The sequence below is a fragment of the Lytechinus pictus genome, chromosome 10 (genome assembly GCF_037042905.1).
Source record: "Lytechinus pictus isolate F3 Inbred chromosome 10, Lp3.0, whole genome shotgun sequence".
Taxonomy (NCBI): domain Eukaryota; kingdom Metazoa; phylum Echinodermata; class Echinoidea; order Temnopleuroida; family Toxopneustidae; genus Lytechinus; species Lytechinus pictus.
The window spans coordinates 25,305,804-25,330,171 of NC_087254.1; the positions used below are offsets into that span (position 1 = coordinate 25,305,804).

The window sequence follows — 24,368 nt, forward strand, 5'->3', positions numbered from 1 at the left end:
TGTTGCCTTTTATTTGGCAGGCAACTTTAAAGGAGAATGAAACCTTTAACAAGATAGCTTGTGTGAAAACAGAAAAATCAAAGAAACAGATCAACAAAAATTTGAGAAAAATCGAACAAATAATGAGGTTATGAGCATTTGAATATTGCGATCACTAATGCTATGGAGATCCTCATATTGGCATTGCGACAAAGATGTGTGATGTCTTTTGTGAACAACTCTCCCCATTACTTTAGTATATATTTCACTTAAATTGCCTCTTATCACATCTGTCAGTAGATCATGTGTTCTTTCTATAGGAGGCCATGTTATAAAGATTTTTAAAGAATACATCATGGCTGAAGAGTTTGTATCACCATAAGAAAAAGCACAAAGAAACATTTTGGAGGTATTTTATAGTCCATCAAAGGGAAAGTTGTTCGCATGTGACATTACACATCCTTGTTGAATTGCCAATGGGAGGATCTACACAGCATTAGTGATTGCAATATTCAAATGCTCATAACTTTCTCATTTTCTGTCAGATTTTTCTTTGATTTTTCTGTTTCGACACAAGCCTACTTATTCCAAAGGTTTCATTCCCCTTTAAGTGTGACACTCAAGTCGTACTTAACTCTTTGTGCAACACCCCCCCCCCCCCCCCGGTAATATTTTTGTTCCCTATTTCTCTAGAATTTGCCTGTTTAGTTAGTGTATTCCATAGAAAGAGAAGATATCAGATATAAACTGCATACTACAACTACAGCATCTTCTGGCATCAATTTTTGTTACATATTATATAGGGGCCACAGAATTGTTTTGAAAGTAGAAATTTTACATTTTTGTAACATTCATTGAAAAAAACCTGACTTTGATGAAATTTCCATCAATATATCTTTGATTTTTCTCTTTCTATTCAAATCTACTTATATTTGATATTTTTCACAAATAATTTTGCCTATTTTATTCATAATATTTGATTATTTTTAATTTTTTTTCAAACCTAGGCTTGTAGTTTATGTTGTAAAAATGTGTAGATTTCAGTGTGATCGCACTAACTTTGGTGGAGATCAGAAGTGGTGGGCATCACCCCCCCCTCCTCCCTCCTCGATACCTCCAAAATAGCCCAGTCTTTGTAGGGTTAAGCTGAGTATGTCAGGGGAGGGTTGAGGTTAACCTCCCCGAGGTGAATCTCAAAATAATAAAAAGTGAAAAGTAAAAACAAATCTACATATAGTAATAAGAGCACAACTAATCAAATTCAGGTCCGTTAACCAAAGTTTTTTTATTTATTAAATCTGTTATAATATGTGCACTTCATTACTTTACAAACATAAGTATTCTAAGTTACACAAGTTCACACAAAACTTAAAAGCATCTGGTAAATATACATGTAAGTAATTAATAGAATGTGCTGGTGTTAATATACATTTGTTTCATATTTTCTTCAATGAAATTAAACAAAACAAAAATTTATGGTACATTCAGAATGCCTTTGAAATATCAAACAAAAGTATACATACAGATACCAAGTTGAATACTTGACTGGTTTTTATGTGCAATAGTAGTAAAGTTATTTTCTCCACATTATGACATACTTTCCACTGAAAATCTGTTATTTAACAATATCTTAGAGTAATAAAATTAAAATGTCTAGGAATGATATCATCTTTGTAAATAAATGTAATTATGTCAATAGAATATTATTCTCTTTTTAGAAAAACATCAATGTTCAAATAAATTCACTTTTCTAGTCATATAAAACATACATTTTGGAAATGTTAAATCTTCAGCACATACTTAGAAGAAACAATATTACATTGTTATTGTCATTTCCTCAACAAAAAAAGAGAGAATGGAATTATATAATTGTATATAATTTAAATCAACTGGACAGCATTGTGTAATACTGTCAAAATAACAAGATCAAATCAAGGTGAGAATCAGGCATGCCATTAGGGCTATACATAAATAAATTGATGACTGGACGGATCATTACATTGCCCCCTCTCATGTGTCTCTTAACAAGGTTTTGTAGCAATCAAAATTGCATTTCATGAAGTTTTTTCTCTAGATTCATCAAGGTTTCAAACAAAGATTGAGACAAAAATTAAATTTTCATTAATTGTACTAGGAGGTTCGATATAACCAGTAATGGGTGTCAAATTCAAATATTTTTTTGGAATCTCCCTAGGTATACAAATAATACAGTCCACTTTGTGTACTTACTACATCAAATTAAAAAAAAACCCAACAAGCTAGGTACAATGCCTTGCAGGGAGTGGAACAGACTAATAGTAGGATGATCCTTAAAGAATTAAGCTTTCTTGGTAAAGCCCCCATCACACTTATTCGGAATCAGCAGGAATCAAGCAGAAGCTGGAAAGAAAAAAATATTCAAAAAATCTAGAAATTTTTGGGAGGAACTTATGAATTCACCAAACTGGAGTTGAAATTCAGTGAATTGACCAGGTGTATCATCATACACTAGTCAAAATGAACCGCAATGGAGTCAGATTGATAATTCCTGCTACGTTCTTGGACATTCTAGGGGCATTCTAAATATCCTGAGTGCATTCGAAATATTTTTGTCATTTCTTTTGGCCGTCCCAAAGGTTTTGGTCATGTTCAAAACATTCGAGGGATATTTTCGAACGGTGTTTGAAGTAGATTTAAATGACCAACTGGTGGTCAAACAATAGTCGTTTCATTCAGGCCAATTCTGCTTGATTCGGAATAAGTGTGATGGGGGCTTTAATGTATCAAAGTTCATCCTCTCATGATAACTGTTTTTTTGTAATCATTGCTATTTGACAAATTGAAAAACAAACAGATTCTTTCTTAATATCTCTCAACTTGCAGTTTTTGTAATCTGGCAGGGGGAGAGGGGCCCCGGAGAGAGGTGGGGGATGTTTCGTTGTCTTTTTTTTTTAATCCCTTTCCATTCTCCAACATATAAGTTGACCATTTCAATTCATATTCACACTTTGAATATGTTCAACACTATCATCAACTAGATCAAATTTGATCTTCTATCTTCAGTCTAAAGTGAAAGGCTTAGACAGGGTACTTCCAGCGGAAGATAGCCCCATCTTTGCTGACACTGACGATGAACTTCTGGTTAGGGCAGATGCGCAGACGGGTGATTTCACTGCAGTGTCCAGTACCAATCTTGGTTACAACGCCTTCGTTGAAATCCCATACCTGAAGAAAAAATGGGGGAAATAATTGCATGAAAGTGTACCATGATCAATTAAAAATGTTCAAGTGCAAAATACATAAACTTCTACCTTGCGTATCTTGCCCTGTGCAGACAGCATTCATCCGCATTGTTACCAGATATTACATATGATATTATATTATTAGAAAACGCCGCTTAAATTTTTTGATAGGGATCATTTCTTCAATAATCATTTTATATTTTATTCTACTTATATAACAAGTGGGATCCCCCTAGCAGTCTCACCTGCATTATGTAATTCAATATAGCTTGGTGACTTGACTATGAAATATCAAATATATTTATTTGCTGATGAAGCCTTGACCTCAAATGACCTTTGAGCTTAACTAGGAAAGACATTCATTAGATAATTTGACTACATGCTTTTACAATAATGAACAATCTGAAATGATCTTTGACCTTTATAAAGTGACCTAAGAATTTATTCATATAATTTGTGATTACCATTATATCCAAGTTAAACTGAATAACGACTTGGGAATTCAATATTATCTTAAAAAATTAAGGTCTGATGTTGATTAGTCAAATGCTACTTGATAATGGAAAAACAATAGATTTTTAATCAGCATCTCGATTATGAAAACAACCTTCTGTCACTTTTGCATGAGACAATTTCTTCCTAAAATGATGAAATGTTGAAGAAGTTCTTTTTACCCTGATCAGTTCATCGTCGCCACCAGTCACGAAGTGCCTTCCATCTGGTGAAATGTCCATGGTGTTGATAGCGCCAGTTTGAGATCCTTCCATCTCACGGATCTCACTACCATCTGGACAATTCCAATAGGCAATCTGAAAGCAAGACCATGTATAGGGAGGTTAGTGATATCAAAGAGCTTCTTTTTTTTCTCTGTTCGCATCATTTTCATCACCATAACCACAACAACAACAACAATAATGATAATCATCATCATCACCACCATCACCACCATCATCATCATCATCATTTATATAGTGCCTATCTATCCAGAAATATTCATTTCTGAGGCGCACACCAAAATATAAAGAATAAAGCAGTTTGGATGAGTGCCATGTACCATCGTGCCAAGTACTGACAATGTTAGGAAATATAAGAATTCAGTTTAGATTTGAAATTCTCTAATAATGATATACATTATTTCATGAATTTAATGGCTGATTATTTTAAAGAGGCAATACGGCCGAAAAAGCCCATTCACCATAGGCTACTCATTTTAAGGTGAATATAGATTCTTCTTTCTCACCTTTCTATCTGTACCAGATGTAAGAATCTGACCTTCTCCTCGACTGTATGTCACACATGTGAACTGAGTGTTATCAAACACTACTTGGGCACGCACAAATTTTCTGCAAGGTAAAAGGAGCAAATATACATTATAATGTAAATGAAGCTATTGCTCAGTGTTTGAGAAGTTCTATCATTTTTTGGCTTTGTTTTTGGACACATTTACTCTTGTTTATAATGTCTTATTTTGAAGCAGTACTGTTACAGTTTTTACAGTTTACCAATTCTGTGAAGTTTTTAACTCTGCTGATTTATGTTTAATTGATCATAGGGCTTGATTCAATCTTTCCATGTATACATTTATAGCTAGATGCTGTTGGTTTACAGTAATTTGTATGTTGCACAATGCAAGCAGCATCAACATCACAAGAGGTCTATTTTTCCTTGCCGTGCAACAATTTTTTTCACTAGATAGCACAGGCCGTATGTGAGAATTGAAAATTAAAGTTATATTTAAATGGACAATGAATCACAAGTGCAAGGGAAAAAAAAAAGAATTAATCAGTTGAACTAGTAGTAGAAATAGCAGTGAGATAAAGTGTTTAATGGAGGCTTAAGAGAGTAGGAGAGGAACATGTTGACTAATGCTTTGTATTGAGGATACTGTTATTGACCGATCTCTCAGAATGGAGGCATGCGAGCGAATTTCCAATAAGGATACAACTTGCGTGCAAGGACTGTGAGATGCACAATTTGAGCTTGCTTTGTTCAACCAGATGGGTGTTTCACAAATAGTTGCATGCGATATAAAATGCATCACCACATTGCCGTCAAATCAAGCTCAGAGGAGTGCACTTACGTGTAGTCATCAATGAAGTTACGCCTTAGATATGGAGTGCACGATGCCATTTTCGCATGACACTAAGTCACACTTAACTCTTTGTGGAACCCCCCCCCCCCTTCCCCATTCTGGACTTACTGTAGATCCCAGATGACACAGCTTCCGTCTCCGCTGGCACTCACACACTCTGTGTTCGTAGAGTTGACTCGCAGAAAGGATACAACACCCTTGTGCTCTTTCAGGGTGCCAATCAGTTCCTGCTTCTTGACTCCAATGTTCCATATGCGCACCTATCGAAATAAAAACACAAAAACAATATCAGTCAGAAATTCATTTTCAAAATACTCAAAATATCTCATTGCACACTTATCACAAGAGAAGCCTTGTGGAAATAAAAATCAGTGGCAAACGAAAGAGTCTCAGGGGGCACAAAATATATTTTTTTGAATAAAAATTTCAATAAGAAAAAAAGTTTGTCAGAGATTAGTCACAATATCTCATGTGCGCACCTATCACAAGAAAAGCATTGGGGATATTGTACAGCAGTTGCATAGCTTCTAGAGAAATACCCTCATAGCCTTAACCCTAAATCTCCCGGGGTATTTGGGTTCTTGTCATTCCCGGGGGGGGGGGGCCATTATGGCCCCCCCTTAAGATCTCAGCCGCGGATTGCGCGATCACAACGAAAATTTGCATGATGGTAGAGAATGACGTAATCTACGCAGTTGCATTGGTAAATATCACTGAATTCATATATTTTTATTTTATATGAATTAAATATGCTAATTTATTCATGAAATCATAGTTTTTGTTCTGATTCACTAAATAAAGCTCCTAGAATGCTATTTTTTGGTGAAAATATTCTTTATAGCATTCCTAACAATTGTGAATGAAAAAAATTCTGGTACCAAGACCGATTTCTTATGTATTTTATTGTTTTTTAAATTTCTTATGTATTTCTCTGTTTTTTTACTTTTTGTTTTTTATTGTTTTTTCGATGGAAATCGTTCCAGACTTAATTCTGATCATAAACAAGGCAAAATTAATTAAGTTTAATCAGTAAAAGTAGAAATAATGATACATTTATGAATTTTGGCTAAATACACAATTTGCATTGGATTTGTACATGAAATCACGTTTATGAGCAATTTGGGGTCTGACATGCACTTACATAATGTTGCGTAATGTCGTAACCACGTACCCGGGCATCACAAATTTGGTCTCTAAATTTGCGCGAGACTTGAAAGTAAAAAGTCAGTGAGCGGCGAGGTCAAGGTTTGCGGTACACCATGTGAAAAGACCTAGAAAGGACTAAGAAGAGTGGATACAGAAGAGAAGTGAAATGGAAAAGGCACAAAGATTGTAAAATGCTCAGAACGTTCAGTACGCAAACATGTTTTTACCTGACCACCTCCTCCTCCACTGATGATGCGCTTGCTATCACTGGTAACGGTCAGAGCTGTTACTCTGTTATGAGCATCGGCGATCTCATACCACAATTTGCCAGTCAGTGGTTTGAAAGCACGGATCTTGTTGTCATCCCAGCCTGCGATATAAATGACAAGAAGTGATATCAAACTTATAAATGTCAGTTATGTTAAAAAGTCTCGTAATGAGATTGCAAAGAATCCAATAAAATCACAACTTGTTTGTGTGGATGAATAAAACAAGTGGAATGCCTCTGGCGGTCTCACTTGCATCACGCGATTCAATATAGCAGCAGTGCTGACTTGAAAACTATTATCAAATAATTATTCACAAAAAACACCATTCATATAATGATACAATACTACGTTCATTGACATTTGACCTTGATCATGTGACCAAAAACTTGTCAGTGAAACTTGATTACCCCTATATCCACATATTATACACTATATCTATAAACTTTGAAAGTTATGACAGCAATCTAATAATTACCTCTAAAATGGCCAAAGTTCAATGACCTTAAGTTTCATGAATCAGATCCATAAACTTTCAAAGTTATGATGGTAATTCAACAGATACCCCCCCACATGGCCAAAGTTCATTGACCTTTGACCTTGGTTATGTGACCTGAAATTTGCACAAGATGTTCAGTGATACTTGATTACTCTTATGTCCATGTTTTATGAAATAGACCAATAAACTTTCAAAATTATGATGGTAATTCAACAACTACCCCAAACTTGGCCAAGGTTCATTGACCTTAAATGACCTTTGACCTTAATCATGTGACCTGAAACTTGCACAGGATGTTCACTAATACTTGATTACACTTATGTCCAAGTTTCATGAATCAGATCCATAAACTTTCAAAGTTATGATGGTAATTCAACAGATACCCCAAACTTGGCCAAGGTTCATTGACCCTAAATGAACTTTGACCTTGGTCATGTGACTTGAAACTCAAGCAGGATGTTCAGTAATACTTGATTAACCTTATGTCCAAGTTTTATGAACTAGGTTCATATATTTTCTAAGTTATGATGACATTTCAAAAACTTAACCTTAGGTTAAAATTTTGATGTTGATTCCCCAACATGGTCTAAGTTCATTGACCCTAAATGACCTTTGACCTTAGTCATGTGACCTGAAACTCAGGCAGGATGTTCAGTAATACTTGATTAACCTTATGGCCAAGTTTCATGAACTAGGTCCATATACTTTCTAGGTTATGCTGTCATTTCAAAAACTTAACCTTGGGTTCAGATTTGGTGTTGACGCCATCGCCGTCGGAAAAGCGGCGCCTATAGAGTCTCACTCTGCTATGCAGGTGAGACAAAACCTGTCACATGTTATTTAATGAGAAATTAGAAAAATCAGCATGACACTCATGACAGTCATTTTCTAACCAATAATAAATACACAGTCCCACATGTGTGTTTTTTTCCTTGGCGACTTCAAGTATATAGCTTACAAAGCTTAGCTTATTTATGCCTACTAATTTTCATATTCCATTTGCAATATCTATCTATAATACAATAAACACAGTAACACACGGATAAAAAATATAATAAATACCAATAAAACGAAATATCTTAATACATAATAGCAAATGGATCTTACCTGAAATGATGCTTCCTCCGTCTGGCATAACACAGACAGCATTACATGTCTTGTTAGGTACTTCAATACGCAACGCTTCTTCAGTTTGGGGTTTCTTCTCAGTATTCTTCTTGATATTCCAGACCCTTATGTCAGAACCAGCACTTGTCACAAAGAGCTCAGAGCAATTACTGATACAGAGAAAGAATTGGGTTTCCATATATGAGAGGTATGCTACAATGTGCGTCAATTCATAAAGCCTCATTTAGGTTTGTTGGAACAAAACAAAGCAAAATTTTTAAACTAATTTCATTATAACAATTAATTTAATATAATCCAAGGATTTTACTGAGTATATCCATCCAAGCAGTTCAGAGACTGATTGCAATAGTTACAATATAATGTTTTAAATACCAAATTAAATAGAGACATACATCATTCAATAGAAATGAATATTGCAATATCTAAAAGAGAACATTCATGAATTGGAATTGGTCGGTTAGAGATTGATATTGCACAGAATTAAAATATCATTAAATGATCTACATGTGATATCTGGTTTAAGGAAATTTTTTATCACTTCTAAAATTTTTCTCGAATTGATATTAATTCATAATTAAATATAGCCAATTAAAACTGCATACGAATTTGATGAATAAAATTTTAGGCAGTTTAGGAAAATATTGCAAAGAAAATCATGTGAAATGTTAGTACTGAAGCAAAATTGTGAAATGTTATATTTGAGGAATATGGTTTATAACAATTGACTTACTTTGGAAAGTTGATGTCATTGACCTTACAATGGTGACAGGTCTTGGACAATACATACTTGTCGAACTCCGCCATGGTAAATCGATAGATGTGTGAATTGGATGTCGAGACGTAGAACTGTAAGATAGGTCAGAGAATTTTTAAAAAGGCAAAAAATAACCCAAAATGTTTTGTTTAAGAGATATTCAACATACATTGTACATTGTAGTCCCAAACACCGAGGTAAAACTTAATGGATATTCGAATACCAAATGGGCTGTCCAAATTTGTACCTCTGCTACAAGCAAATTTGACCAACATTTCCTAAAACTTAAATTGAATCAGACTCTGACATCAATTCGAACTACCATGGCAACATTGCTCAATACCCAATTAAATTAAAAATTTCCTAAAAATTCATTACAAATAGAAAAGATATCACAATTATAGGTATTACGCAAATGGGTCCATTTCTGTGACTGGTGTGTGAGCTTGCACAGGGCTTTAAGATGGAGTTATGCTTCCAGGTTCCCTGCAATGGCCCTGAAAACAGGCATATTAGATATATATATAATACCCCACCTTCCTGGGCTTATTGAGGTTAAATGGTTGTGAAAATAATATCTGACACAATGTACTGAAAACAATCAAGATATTTACCTGATGCCCTTTTCCTCTCAGAGTAATGGAAGTAATTTCTCCTGCCTGGGAAACCTGCACTCGCCTAAAACAATAGAGAGAGTGTAGTCCTAATTAATGAATCTTATTTACACAAAAGTGGACCACCTCTGACATTCTTGCCTTCCACGATTAAATATAGCAGGACTGTCGACTGTGAGACATTTATAACATATTGGATGGCTCAGAATGGAATACCAGAGATGTTCCAAATTTCCAATCATCAATGAATCGCAGATGAGTGGATTATAATAGGGTGCAGACAACGATTACATCAAGGTCTAACATAATAAAGACTTTTGATTTCAAAATTATTTTGAAAATTTAAAATCTTCAACTCAAACTAATCCCATGGTTATTCTTTTTAAGGTAAAATCCACCCCAGGTAATATGCACAACTCAGTGACATGCAAATGAGACAGTCGATGATGTCCTGCACTCACTATTTCTTTTGTTTTTTATTGTTTGAATTAAACAATATTTCAATTTTTACAGATTTGACAATAAGGATCCTCTTGATTGGACCACAAAATGTTTAAACAATGGTATTTCCATATGTTGAGGGAGGAATAAAACTTTGTTTCACATAACAATGAAACACTTCATACAACAAAATACAAAAGAAATAAGTGAGTGGGTGATGTCATCTGTCCCCTCATTTGCATACTGACAAGGATGTGCATATAACTATCTGTGAAATTAAGCCAAACTTTAAAATGTCACAACTTTCTGAATTTACATTGATTTTGATGAATTTTTCAGTGTTATGCTTCTTTGATTTTTCAAATCAACTTCTTCTTTGGGTAGAGTCGGGTTAAGTTGATTAATAATGAAATAGGAACATGATCCACAATTCTCTATAGAGAAATGATCTATTCCAAGCTGCTTTATGACCATTATCCTAGCTGCAGGAAAAGCTGATGTTTCCAGCATTACTTACTTTGAGACCGTAAACTTCTCCTTAGAATAGCAAGCAAGGGCCACCGTACCGTCTCCGGTGCCAATGAGAAATTTATTATCCGGCATCAGGACTAGGGATGTAACACCCCTACAAAACAGGTTCTTCTGGGGATAGTAGGAGCCAAGTAGATTACTCGATATTGTTATTCTCAAGATGTCGCCAGTGGTAGTGGCACAGTAGAAGCTACTATCATCAGCAGCAACCTGCAGAGAGATAAAAGCCAATACACGTATCTATAATTGTTTTTTTTATTAAGATTTTGGAAGCAGCATTGCTTTTGGGTCTGTTGCAGTTGTCTCACAAAATCAGATTATTGGATTTAACAAGTAGAAATTATCTGGCAGTCCTTCTTGTACTATGCAATAGCAGGAATGTTTGACTTTGTGAAATTGATTTTCAAAGTGCCCTTTATTGAAATTAAAATGCAATAATATAAGGACAAGAAGGGGCAACATTGTGGATGCCCCATAGACTAGCTTCAATGACCCTTTTATTATCCTTGGAAATTTTGGTGCCCTTTTTAATTTGTGCTGTGCTTAAAGTAATTGCCCTGAAAATATTGAAATTTGAACTAATATTCATGTTAATACATGTATATAGTACAAAAGCAAACCTATACTTGACATACATTTCTTTCATTAACAATGTTCTGCACCCCACAATTCACAAACTTTAGTGAATGTCATATCCTATCACCTAACTTCACAATTAAATATCTGAAACATGGCAGAACTTGAACACTTTGAATATGTTCATTTTCTGGTGGGGTTCAATAACTTTTGAGCACCACTGTAGATGTAAACCTTATTTGGAAACAGTACAGTAAATCTTTTATGAATGAGAAAAAAAAAACATAAATGCACCTTGTTTGTGTAAGACATAATAAGAATTAATACATTGACAGATATGATATTTCAATACCGTAATGCCTTATTAAGAGCACAAAGCCCAATTTGATAGTGCCCCAGATAATAGTTTAAATCTTCAAACCACATTAGCACATTTTGGAAAAGAATTTCAAAAAAGTTCTGTACACTCCCATGTAAAAAAGAGATGTAATAAAATACATTTTATGTAGCATTAATAAATATAATGCAGGGCAAATGGGTGATAGTATAGCAGTAAAATAATTCCCTGTACCCAATTATTTCACTCCTACTAATATCGAATAAAAATTCATCACTAATATCGAATACAACTTCATCACAAGCAATACTAGCACTTATGTAATACCTGTAATCATTACCGCTCAGGCAATTATAGATCAAAAGTTTGCACAGTATATTCTTTAATTTTCATTTAAATTACCTGATATGGCTTTAGTTTTTACTTGATTTGGTCATTATTTTTATACAATATTACAATGCACAGTGTAAATCTCTTGTACAGTATGCCGTTACTTGATATCATTCTCAGATTTGCATTAAAATCCAAACTTACCACAATTTTCTTGACAATTCTCTTGAGAAGTCCCATATTTACATCAGTAGGTCTGATCTTACGATTCTCAACATCAAGTTCCCAAGCACGTAGTGTACCACTGAAATGTCATATCAAAAGGAACAAGTGTTAGATATCTGCAAATCAGACATTTTATTTTCTCATTTGTAACAATAATTGTTTAAAGGGAAATTGTCCTCCAAAGAACTCATTTCCTCAGTGCATATCATCCTACAGACCCATGTGATTTATGATAGTCTTGTAACATACACCTTTTCATGAAAGCAAAGTATTGTGAAATTTTGTATATATGTGATGGCCATTAAAATAGCTTTGAATAATCATTTGGGGTTCCCCCCCCCCCCCGAAGAATTTTGGTATGATTGTGATAAAGAGCATAAAATTCTAAAATTTTCTAGTGGACATGTTTTGTTTGATTTTTTTTTAAAGTATAGATTATTTAAACCATGAGCTTTCGCCAAAGTGATCGACAACATGGCAACAGGCTTCACTTATTTTAGTCCCATATACTCAGACTGGTAATGCACAACCATGCATTACAAACATGTTATAAATATACTCACTCTCCACCAGAGAAGAATTTCTTATCGTTATTATTGGCTGCAGCAACACAGAATGTTGTCCCTGCACTCATTAAAGCAGCCTCTGATCCACACACAGCATCTTTCTTCTTTATGTCCCAGATGATGATACAGCCATCATCTTGACCCCCCAGTGACATAAGGTAGAGGTCATTGTTTGAGAAGGCAAGGTCTTGAACTTTGACCTTGTGCAGGTCTAGCTTACAGTACTCCTTTTTCAGGGCATAGTCCCAAACAAGAATGAAGGCCTGAAAATAATATAAACAAAGTTTATATGAAGTATTGCATGCAATTATGCTCATGTCTCAACCTGCGAATAAATTGAAATAGCTCACTGCTGATCATAATTCACATGTAGATATGAATACCTTTTTCCTTTTCGTATATTCGCTCAAGAGGAAATAGGAAATTTGATATTGGAATAGACTGTATAGTTATAACAATGATAGCAAATTTTATAATAATAATAAACATTTCTTGTATAGCGCATATCACAATTATGAATAATGTCTCTATGCGCTTCCAAAGGACTTGGATATTATTACCCCAGCTGTAGCTTGGCAGCCGTAATTACTAAGATTACAGCGCACACGCATTTCAAAGAATAAATTCCAGCCAAGTACCCATTCACCTCACCTGGGTTGAGTGCAGCACCGTGTGGATGAATTTCTTGCCGAAGGAAATTACGCCATGGCTGGGATTCGAACCCACGACCCTCTGTTTCAAAGTCCGGAGACTAATCCACTGGGCCACAACGCTCCACAAGTGAGATATATATAGTGAGATCATCAAATAAGTACTACACAAATTTATGATACAACAATGCTTCTTATTGAGAATCGTTCTGCAAAATCTTTAGGGTATCAGACAATGCACTGGAAATCTTAGAAATCTAGATAACAAAAATAAATATTTGGAATATATAAAAACAGGGTAAAGTCCAGAGCACATCAATACAATCTAACATGACACAATTTTTTGAACAAATGGCATTTTGCATTAAATGTTTAAGTTCCTAGAAGTAAAATTAAGCCTTATGGTTGCAGTAAAGTCCAAATCGGCTTCAAGTCGCAGTAAATAATGACATCATTACAATATGGAATTGATTTTTTTTTTAATTAATAAATAAAGTGCATGGTACTGCAAAATCGCAAAATTGCCTTAAAAACTTACATACTGAAGCTTAGTACTTATTTCTTTTAATTATTCTTGCAAGGATGCTTAAAACAGAATGGAATCTTTATTTCAGTATTCATACCATGTTAACAAATGCTTTTACAATTTCTTTCTTCCTGAAATTGGATCGTATTTTTTGTGAGCGACGAGCTTAAAAGTGCAATTGTGTACCTTGAAACCCATATGGGTCCTCTGACCAGATGCTATATATTTGCCGCTGCGTGAGATAGTTACACATGTCACAGCATCAGTGTGACCCTTCAGGAACACTTGTTTACCACCACTTTCAATCGGCTCTATCACAACAGTGTTGCCAAGGGGATAGACGATATGGGACCTGTCGGGATGGAAGATTAAGCTCCCCGGATTGGACCCTAAAGATGAGAAGAAAAAAAAAGGAGAGTATGAATGTCTTACAATTACATTATAGTTAAAGGGGAAATTCACCCTGACAAAAACTTTGATGTAAAAATAGCAGAAAAAATAATTAAAAATATTGCCAAAGGTTTGAGAAAAATCTATCAAAATTTTAATTATTTGATTTGAGACGTCATATGCGAGCAGCTTTCCAACATATCGTATGGTAAAAAATTCCAATGAAATGTCATTTTCTCAGATAATTAAAAATGATTTTTTTTTTACTGTACCTTCAGTATATCAATACACAAATCATTTCACACCCGTTCCTAAAATCAATCCTAATTAAAAATTTGAAATTATGCATTTTATATTACATAACATATGGGGCAGCTGCTCGTTTAAGACATCACTAATCCCACGCTTAAAATTCTATTAACTTTTTTCAGTCTTTAATGGATTTCCCTCAAACCCTCACAAATATTTTTCATTACTTTTTTTTTTTTTTGGGGGGGGGCTGTTTTTACAACAATTTTTCTCCAGGGTGAAATTCCCCTTTAAACATGATTCCTAGAGCCTGTTGATATCAATTGACCATAATACATTTACAGTTCTTTTTTTTTTTGCAATGTTCACCAGGTAGAACTACAACGTATGCTGGAAATCCATAATTCCTAACCTAGCTGTTATAATATATGGACTGCTTTGAGAGGCATGGTTATTTCTAGAGAGGCTCAAGGGGGCCGCAACGGGACTATGCCTGGAGGGCATGGTCTGGCTGATGCGGTACCCGCGAGCAGAAAGAAACGACCGTGTCTCGAATATAAAAGCAGTCCATATATATTTTATGAACCGAATTAAATGTTATATCTAGGGCCTAGTCTAGATCTTAAACAAGTTTTAGGCCTAAAAGCCCTAAGCCACAGGCTAACGTTAGGCCCTAACTTATCCCTGCCCCTGACGTTAGGTCTCAAAGTCGAATATCAAAGCATTCCATACCAATTAGATCTACTGAGTACTGCCACTAGGGTCTAGGCCTATTTAGGAACCAAATTAGGGTCTGAACTAGGCTACCCCAAGTTAAGTTAACAGACTTAAATCTCCAATTAGAGTCTAGATCTAACGTCATAAATGTTAGATCTCGGCTAAGATTAAACGGAACATTAGGCCTAACATTAATTAGATCTTACTTAGATCTTAGTCTACTCTTAACTCCTAAGCTAACAGTTAGATCTCACGACAACATTACCTAACGTTGTCGTTTGTCATACCTAAAGAGTAGTCTAGACTCTAACGTTACTTATTAAAAATCTAACTTTAGAAAGTGCAGTGACCGTCTTATCTTTTCATCCGACTCACCTTTTGCGAGCATGCACAACTGCAACAATGTATTTTTACGAAATAAAGACAAAAAATCGATGAGCCCTGTTGGGGGGGATTTTGCATTGTTAACCCCCTAATGGTGGCTGCAAGATAGCGAGCTGTGTACGAGGAGTAATTAAAAAAAAAAAATGTTTAAAAACTCCTCGAAACAGACAGCTGCCAGCTGTCTAAGGTCTATCGTGACACAGAATCGTGACATCGAGGCACAAACTGGACCCTCTAAAAAAGGAAAAGTTAGTCCTCTATGTCGCGTTCGTTCTCGGCCATTTTGTTTTCAATTTTGAAAGAAGGAGAACGAATGAGACAAAACTTTTCCTTTTTTTTAAGGGTCCAATTTGTGCCTCGATGTCAGGATTCTCATTCTGTGTCACGATAGACCTTCATCCATATAATCGAGGTAAGTGCATAATTTATTTTTTTCCCTTTTATTTGGAGTGCTATTGTGACCCCTTTCTACCCCATTTTGGAGAGTATTGATCTGCGTAATATTACACGGACGAGTCCTGGGCTCGGGCCCGCTCTGCAGGCCGGAGCTCCCTGGGTTAAGCATGCAGCAGAATACCTCGGGCGAAGTTTGTGCAGGCTCCACTCCACTTCACTACCGCTCCACTCCACTTCACTACCGCTACACTACGCTCCACCTACCCGAACTTCGGGACCATGAACCATTTCGGATATATGGTGAGACTACCACATATCGACCACCTCTTTTGAAACCGACCACCTTGCGCGCGTTAAAATTATTGCGTATTACAAACGTTACGCGCGGTAGAGTAGGTGCAGTGTCAATAGAAACGGTAAGAATCGATTATACGAGAAAAAAAGAAGCAACAGAAAGTAAAAATTTAATAGAATTAATCAAAATTGTATTGACCAGACCCAAACCCCGCTGAAAAACCAAGAAATCCGATAGGAAACGGCTTTAGAACAAATATCCGTCGTCAATCGTCGAATCATGTGCCGGAGCTCGCAGTGGAAGTAGTGAGACGATCATTTAGCATGTTGACATCATAGAACTGATTTGGAATAAAAATATTTCGCCGACAAGAATCGGCCGTAAACTTAGTGTATCGCGGGTGGTCGGTTTCAAAAGACGGGTGCAAATGAGCAAATGTAAAATCGTCGTATTCGTTGTTTGTCGATATATACACGGATTGAATCGGAGTCGCCGAGCGAAACATGGGAATCTGATCTGCTCAATTTTCTGCACAAATGAGACGAAAACTGGGTAAAATTGATGAATATTTTCGCAGATACGATGCTTAGAAGATTAGGTGGTCGATAAGGGGTAGTTCCAACCACACCGAGTGACAAAGCCAAAGGTGGGATGAAATGGTTTATTGTAAAAATTACAGAAAAAAAATATAACCTCAACGAGAAAGATAAATAGCTTAATATCTTAGTTTCTTACTCTACACCCGTATTTCACTCCGTGTCTATCCTCCGGTTAACCTCAAAAATGGTGATTTTGGGCCAGTATCAAATTCCTCACACGTATTAATTATTCACGGCCGATTAAAAAAAAATTGTATGCGCATATCGAGTGGACCTTCCTAATACTATATAGCAACACTGATGTGTGTTGCTGCCCTCTACGTTCGTTGCATGGGCCTTCAAAGTTTTGAAATCGGCCGTGAATAATACGTGTGAGGAATTTGATACTGGCCCAAATTCACCAATTTTGAGGATAACCGGAGGATAGACATGGAGTGAAATACGGTTGTAGAGTAAGAAACTAAATCTAAGACTAAGTCTAAGAATAAGATTATTAAGCTATTTATCTTTCTCGTTAAGATGTTATATTTTTTTCTGTAATTTTTACAATAAACCATTTCATCCCACCTTTGTCACTCGGTATCAACGTTCTCGCTACCACGCGTCACGGTTGGCGGGCGCCGCCAACCCTGAAATTTTTCAGGGCAAATCCGCCAACCGTGAACTTCCCCGACAACCGTGGCCGACAACTGTAAAGCAGGCCTAGATCTATACAAAAACTTAATAATATATTTTAAAAATAATCTGCTTTTCAGATCCTAAAATAAACTTGTCGATTATTTCGTCCACGATTTTTCCTGGGATTTCTTTGACTCACTCACTACTACTAGTGCGCTATATACGATACGACCTCGACTCGAGGCCCAATCTCTTTTGTGGGAAGCGCGAAGATGTTTACTTCGCATTTGCGTATCGCATTGCTCACATTATTTACGTCTTTAAAATGGTAGTAAATACGCTCAAAAACAAGAGAGGGGTATCGTGGGTTACTGGCTTGGGCAATGTAATTTAGATTATTACGAATTTCAGTTGATATTGTCACTTATTATGTCAAAAATAAAGTGTGTCAAAATTACTATCAAAATTCGATCGAAATATAGTTTTATCTCGTCCCAGGCCCCAGCCTTTATAGCTACATCTACATGAATTCATTGAATGCATTTCTGATGACACTGCCGTAGAGTGAATTGAGAAAACTATTCAAAGATCACATTAATAATGACAAAGCCAATAGAATGGATTGATATAATGTCCAACTCATTTACTTACATCAAAATGATTTATTCACATTTGAATACCGATTTTACGCCGTTATTTCCAAAGTCTTGATCTCTACATCGATCTTTTGAAACGGTTGATTAATTTCGCGACGGCGTGTCTACCAAGTTCTGCGCCACTGCACTGCACTTGCGCCGCGCTCGCAACGGTCACATTCATAATACAAATCGCACATGGCATCAAAATCCTTGATCCGGGGATCCGATAGTCTACCAAAATTAGATGGGATCCAAAACTAATTTAATTTGATTTTTTTCATATTTTCATTCAATCTGTTATGATTTTCATAATTGATAATATTTATTAATATTATTCACATTTTTTATCATTACGACTCATTTTTGAATGTGAGTTATACGTACAGTGTATTTTCATTTGTATTGTTCTTTATTACTCTTTGCCTGCCAATTAAATAATGAGCGCACCTGTCACGGGCCTGAGAAATGTTTTTAGTCATCACAGTGAATGCTTTATGAATTTGTTGTACAATTGCTTAACTACGATTTAAAATAAAATATCATTTTAAATTAATTTGTGTAAAGGAAAAATAGAGAATAATGGGGGGTGGCCGTGGGCAATGTAGATGAAAATGATGGGATGTTTGTGACTTTGTGGGGAGGGATTGTTCGTAGCGAATGAAATTGATATTCATTTATGGATGTGTCTACTGTGATTGTGGCTTCATAATCTTTATGGCGATTGGAAAATCCACCTTGGGTCGGGAGGGGTACGTGATACAATAGATTTCGATAGAGGTACACATTCAACAAAGTGGAATTGGCAATTCATTCACAGATATTCGTTTCAAGTACGAATTATTGAAGTTGATATGTGTGAACGTTTTAGAGGATATCGGGTATATCGTTTTTTCACGCCCACAATGAGTTGCTAGTATAATTTGAATATCGTTGGATGAATTTTTCAAGTTCACTTATGTCTTTATGTTTTATATCAGAATTGTGCTTTTAATATATGAGTTATATCTTGACAACGTCGTTAGCCTAATTATACTGCGAGTGGATGATATTTATGAAATGAGTTGGAATGTGAACGAGACGCCCCAAAGCCGATGGCACGTGATCTAATTAGTATTCACTTTCTGGGTTGAGCCAATCATTGTGCTTGAAAACGGGTTTCCCCGAATTCCCGCCCTTGGAATGTGTCCCACATGTGTGACCTGTTAACCTGTTGTTTGAGTGCGAATCAGCTGATTTCGTGACCTCAAAAACTCTTCATGGTGTTTACGCTGGATGGGGGCTATAAAATTAAGAAGATCTTTCTCTTTTATTCATTTTTAATAAACTGTTCGTGATTTTCAAACTACACCTGTAGTGATATTGTGATGCAATTTATTGAATCACGTACCTCGATCATCCCACTCATGGTGGAAGAAAATATTTTTTAAATTCACCAAAAGATACATGTAAAGAAAGATTATTCGGCCGTCATCATCGGTAGAAGTATAGACACGTCTATAAAAATGTATTCGCTTCGAATATTGACTTCTTCACCAATCCCACACACCACACACACGATCTCAACATCCCCTTGTCATTGTCCACGCCACGACCCCTCCCCTATCGCTGTCTCCCTTCGACCATCCTTCAACCCCACCCCTCTTCCTCTCCTTCACACACGCTGTATTTGTAGGCCTACATATAATGTATTATGTAAAAATAGAAATCTTATTTCCTGTCAATTAACCTATACTTTCAAAACATTTTAAATCGCAGTTAAGAACAACAAATTTGTAATATTAGAGTATTATGAATGACTAAAAATATTTCTCACGCTCGTGATGAAGCACAGCACTTTCATTATTTTATAGGTGAGTAACGAACAATACAAATGAACACAGCAATAATTGACAGTGATAAAAGAATCTCGATTGGAAATTATTAGTATAAACATCATCAACAGAAGTCTTATGAGAGTTACAGTTTCAGTGAGTTTCGAATAAACCAAACAAAAAACCATGCAAATTATATAAGTTGGGGACCCCGTCTCATGAATACCGATGCCCATTATTTGGAAGCCTCGGAAGAAAACTTCCGAGGCTTCCAAATAATACCTCGGTCACATTTGCTCTACAGCGAGTCGAAAACAGCCGTTTTATTAATTTTTATTCAAACCACCTATATTCAGCTGGTACAAAAAATGTTAAAACGGCTGTTTTCGACTCGCCGTACGGCCGCCGTAGACATGTGACCGAGGTATAAAGTCGGAACAATCTTTGGATTTAGTAAGGGCGTGACGCAGCGCAAGCTCAAAGGGCTACGCATGCGGTCCGTAGATGAAGTCGGGCATTGTCATAAGAAACAACACGCATTCACAAAATTAATCGCACTTTCTAAGGATGTAGCGATATCGATCTGAACATTGGAAAGTATGGAGTTAATTTATCGATGTAAATAATCTATAACTGTAAGTATAAAATGAGATTAACTTCAATTTTTAAGTTATCAGTATTCAGTAATTGCCTTTCTGCTTCAATTGCAATTCGCGCAAGCGTTACGGTTGTGTGGCCGGAGAAGCATTAAATAGACATAAAATGTGGTGCATTTAGCAGCAATCTAAGCTCGTAAATATTGATATTTTCGATAGCTACCGCGCTTTGCGCGGGAGGGGGACACCCCCCTCCCGAACCCTCCCCCCGTGCGTGCTTCGCACGCACCGAGGCCGCTGCGTGGCTTGCGTCGCTTCGCGCCGCCTAGACCAAAAGCTTCAGTCTCTGTATTTTGGTTGTTCCGCTGAACTACGTTGGCTCCACTCACCATACATAGACTGAAGGGGATGGGGCCCCGTACCTACAGCCAACGTATAGTGAACTAGCGTTTTATAGATCGCGATTTAAAACTGTTTTTTAAGCAAAATTGAAAGTTTCATGGTTTCCATTATCAGGGAAATATAAATAACTTAAGTAATTGCATACCTTGGGCCGGAGTTATTGAAAAAAATCCTCTGGATGATTGAGAAATCTGTCATCTAAGACATTTTCACCTGACCTGACGGTTTTTCTTGCAAGTTGCCATCTTGAATGACGTCATTATCGTTATTAACTTAATGTCTCGAATCGATATATCGCGATTATAACTAGTACTAGTAGGATGGGGGATCGGGTGTCCGGACACTTTATATTTTTGAAGCCTTCTTTTTTGTCATTGGATTACACTACAAATACGAAATCAATAGTTGTAATCATCTTCTATTTTGTTCTCTATAATATTTCCTGACATTTTGTACTAAAAATTGATAAAACTTTCCTTGTAAATTTTTCCAAATGACTTTCTAAAATTGATCGTCCGGACACACAACAACTGGGTATACTAGTATAACTAGTATCGTTTATCTTCGGTTTCGTTCGCATATGGAGCAGATCGTATAATTAGGGTGTCTGGAGAAAAAAATTATTTTTCTTATTTCAAGAAATTATCACATTTTCTTTGTGAATTTGAAGAGAAATGACCTTCAGACTGACAGAAATGTAAAATTTTTGAAAAAAAATCAAATTATTGGCTGCAAAAAAGAAGAATGAAATTAGGTAAATTTTCAGCATTTCTCTGCCATAGACTGTGTAGTTAAGAAATGGACACACACAAATCCAAATTTTTAGCTTCCGAGAGCTGTTATAAATTTATTATTAATGCCAAAAACTTGTCCATAAAGAGTCCAATAGGATTTTTTATGCTCTATCTGATGGTATGATTTTTATAAAGATTTGGAAACCAGATCACAATGAAAAATTGCGACAAAGTGAAAAAAATTGTGCAAAACAGAAATTTCATTTTCCCATAGAAAACGCATGGAGAAATGGCAATCTCAACACACACAAAAATAAGGGTTTGCAATTTATCTCTACATCCTTATTTAAAATGATCATATAAACTTGTCCTTACTGTCAAAAGAAGCCCCTGAATTTTCTTTTTCCATACATGCCAAACACAAGTTAATAATCAATTTCAGATCACATTTTTCTAGTAGCCTGAACTTCCCCGAAAAAATGTGCCATATTTTCCCCTAAATTAGCCTGTTTTATGCTGACACTTTTCAGTGTGGCTTCAGACACCCTAGTATAATATCGAAAGCAATATCGATATCACATTCGTGATTGTTGACGTTCGCTTGTAAATATTTTATAGTTTGGCTGCCATTTTGACCATTTTTATCGTGTTCAACCCAATTAAACATCGGTAAAGTATATTTTTCATGCCTTTTTCATCTATATCGTTTAAAGTATTTAAATATTGGAATATCAATTTTTAAAAGTTTGTTGTTTAGGCCTATACATCCTTAGATTGTAAATTCGATGTGTATGGTTGGAACTACCCCTTATCGACCACCTAATCTTCTAAGCATCATATCTGCGAAAATATTCATCAATTTTACCCAGTTTTCGTCTCATTTGTGCAGAAAATTGAGCAGATCAGATTCCCATGTTTCGCTCGGCGACTCCGATTCAATTTGCGTATATATCGACGATCAACGAATGCGACGATTTTCCAATTGCTCATTTGCACCCGTCTTTTGAAACCGACCACCCGCGGTACACTAAGTTTACGGCCGATTCTTGTCGCGGTGGCGAAATATTTTTACTCTTTCAAATCAGTTCTATGACGTCAACATGCTAAGTAAATGATCGCCTCACTACTTCCACTGCGAGCTCCGACGCATGATTCGACGATTGACGACGGATATTTGTTCTAAAGCCGTTTCCTATCGGATTTCTTGGTTTTTCAGCGGGTTTTGGGTTTGGTCAATACAATTTTGATTAATTCTACTAAATTTTTACTTTTTGTTGCTTCTTTTTTTCTCGTAAAATCGATTCTTACCGTTTCTATGGACACTGCGCCTACTCTCCCGCGCGTATCGTTTGTAATACGCAATAATTTTAACGCGCGCAAGGTGGTCGGTTTCAAAAGAGGTGGTCGATATGTGGTGGTCTTACCATACTAAAATTAGGCCTACATCAAACTTTGGACTGTGAATTGACAAAAGGGAGGGAATGAGAACACATGCGAGCCCACACGTACACCCTACCGTCGGTAAATGGGGATTACAGTAAAATGTCAGAAATTGTTGAATAAATCCCCAGTCCCAGAAACGACGGTTATTCCTGTCTACGCGCCGCCAAGCGTCAGAGTAAACCTGGCGAGAACGTTGCTCGGTATATCCGAAATGGTTCACGGTCCCGAAGACGAAGTTCGGGTAGGTGGAGCGTAGCCGTAGTGTAGCGCCTAGCGGTAGTTTAAGTGGAGCCTGCACAAACTTCGCCCGAGGTAGCAGCAGAAGGTCTTTGGTCTTTTTGGATCAGCTCAGTCCAGCTCCACTGGAACTGCCTCCGCTCCAGTTTTTTTAGTTACGACCGCGACTTACCATTGAAACCAATTGTTTCTATCAATTTAAGGCAATAATCATCATCTTCTTTCTTTTGCGGCGTCCCCCTCTGCTGTCCATTACTCATAACTTCATCCATGATGAGTTCCTTCTCTTCAATTATTCGAAATGTAGAATTTTACTCGAGATTTTCGTCAGAAGTTAGATCAATTCAAACGAATCATGCAACCAGTTGCTATGACATCGATTATAGTTAGTCCACACACTGTCGTAGATGGCGCTATTCACTAAACTTCTTGTACCTCTCGGCTTAGGAGCGTCCTTGGTAGCTATGTGGAACTTTTCGAAACTTTGAGGGGACTTGGCATAAAGGGGGGCTTATTGGCCAAAATCATAGAAATATCACTGAAAATTAAGCGATCGAACATTTTACCTATGACAAATGAGAATCTAATTTTGTAATAGATTTTGTGATGAAGGTTTGGTGGGGGATCATCGTTAATTCATTTAGAGGGGATAAAGAGAAATGCCCAGTCTATCCACCTATACCTGATATTAGGTAATATCACGTTCCGGGCACGTTCCATCTGGGGTTTCATCCTTGTTCATTTTCATGTCTTTCTCCCCACCTCCTATAGTCCTATAGGAAGAGGTCCAGTGCCCCTTAATTTATATGCCATAGAGTATTTATGTGATTGAATACTATTGGTAATGATTGGAGGCAACGAATTTTTAAAACAGTAATTCGGGGCAATATCAGCTCAACGTCGGTAATGGGCCCTATATTGGACAATTAAGGGTAATATTAAACTTTTACAAATAAGTACAGTATAAACCGTACTTCT

At 36.3% G+C, this 24,368-nt stretch overlaps 1 protein-coding gene across 1 annotated transcript; it reads right to left on the minus strand.

Moving 5' to 3' along the window:
• Positions 1–1,239: 1,239 nt before the first annotated feature.
• LOC129269362 (cilia- and flagella-associated protein 52-like) lies at positions 1,240–23,790 on the minus strand. Its single transcript, XM_054906853.2, has 13 exons — positions 23,563–23,790; positions 14,068–14,270; positions 12,703–12,968; positions 12,119–12,218; positions 10,658–10,881; positions 9,700–9,763; positions 9,062–9,177; positions 8,311–8,480; positions 6,666–6,808; positions 5,401–5,552; positions 4,441–4,543; positions 3,875–4,009; positions 1,240–3,183 (listed from the first exon to the last, which is right to left on the minus strand). Exons 1-13 carry the CDS (start codon positions 23,660–23,662, stop codon positions 3,037–3,039), a joined length of 1,923 nt encoding a protein of 640 aa, XP_054762828.2. The 5' UTR covers positions 23,663–23,790; the 3' UTR covers positions 1,240–3,036.
• Positions 23,791–24,368: the final 578 nt, after the last annotated feature.

Bases quoted from the DNA above. Each gene is read 5' to 3' on its own strand.
- LOC129269362 (XM_054906853.2), bottom strand. From the start codon at position 23,662: ATGGATGAAGTTATGAGTAATGGACAGCAGAGGGGGACGCCGCAAAAG. The intron at 14,271-23,562 runs GTAAGTCGCGGT...TCTCATCTTTAG, and splicing joins AGAAACAATTGGTTTCAATG to GGTCCAATCCGGGGAGCTTA. The intron at 6,809-8,310 runs GTAAGATCCATT...TTTATATCGCAG, and splicing joins CGGAGGAAGCATCATTTCAG to GCTGGGATGACAACAAGATC.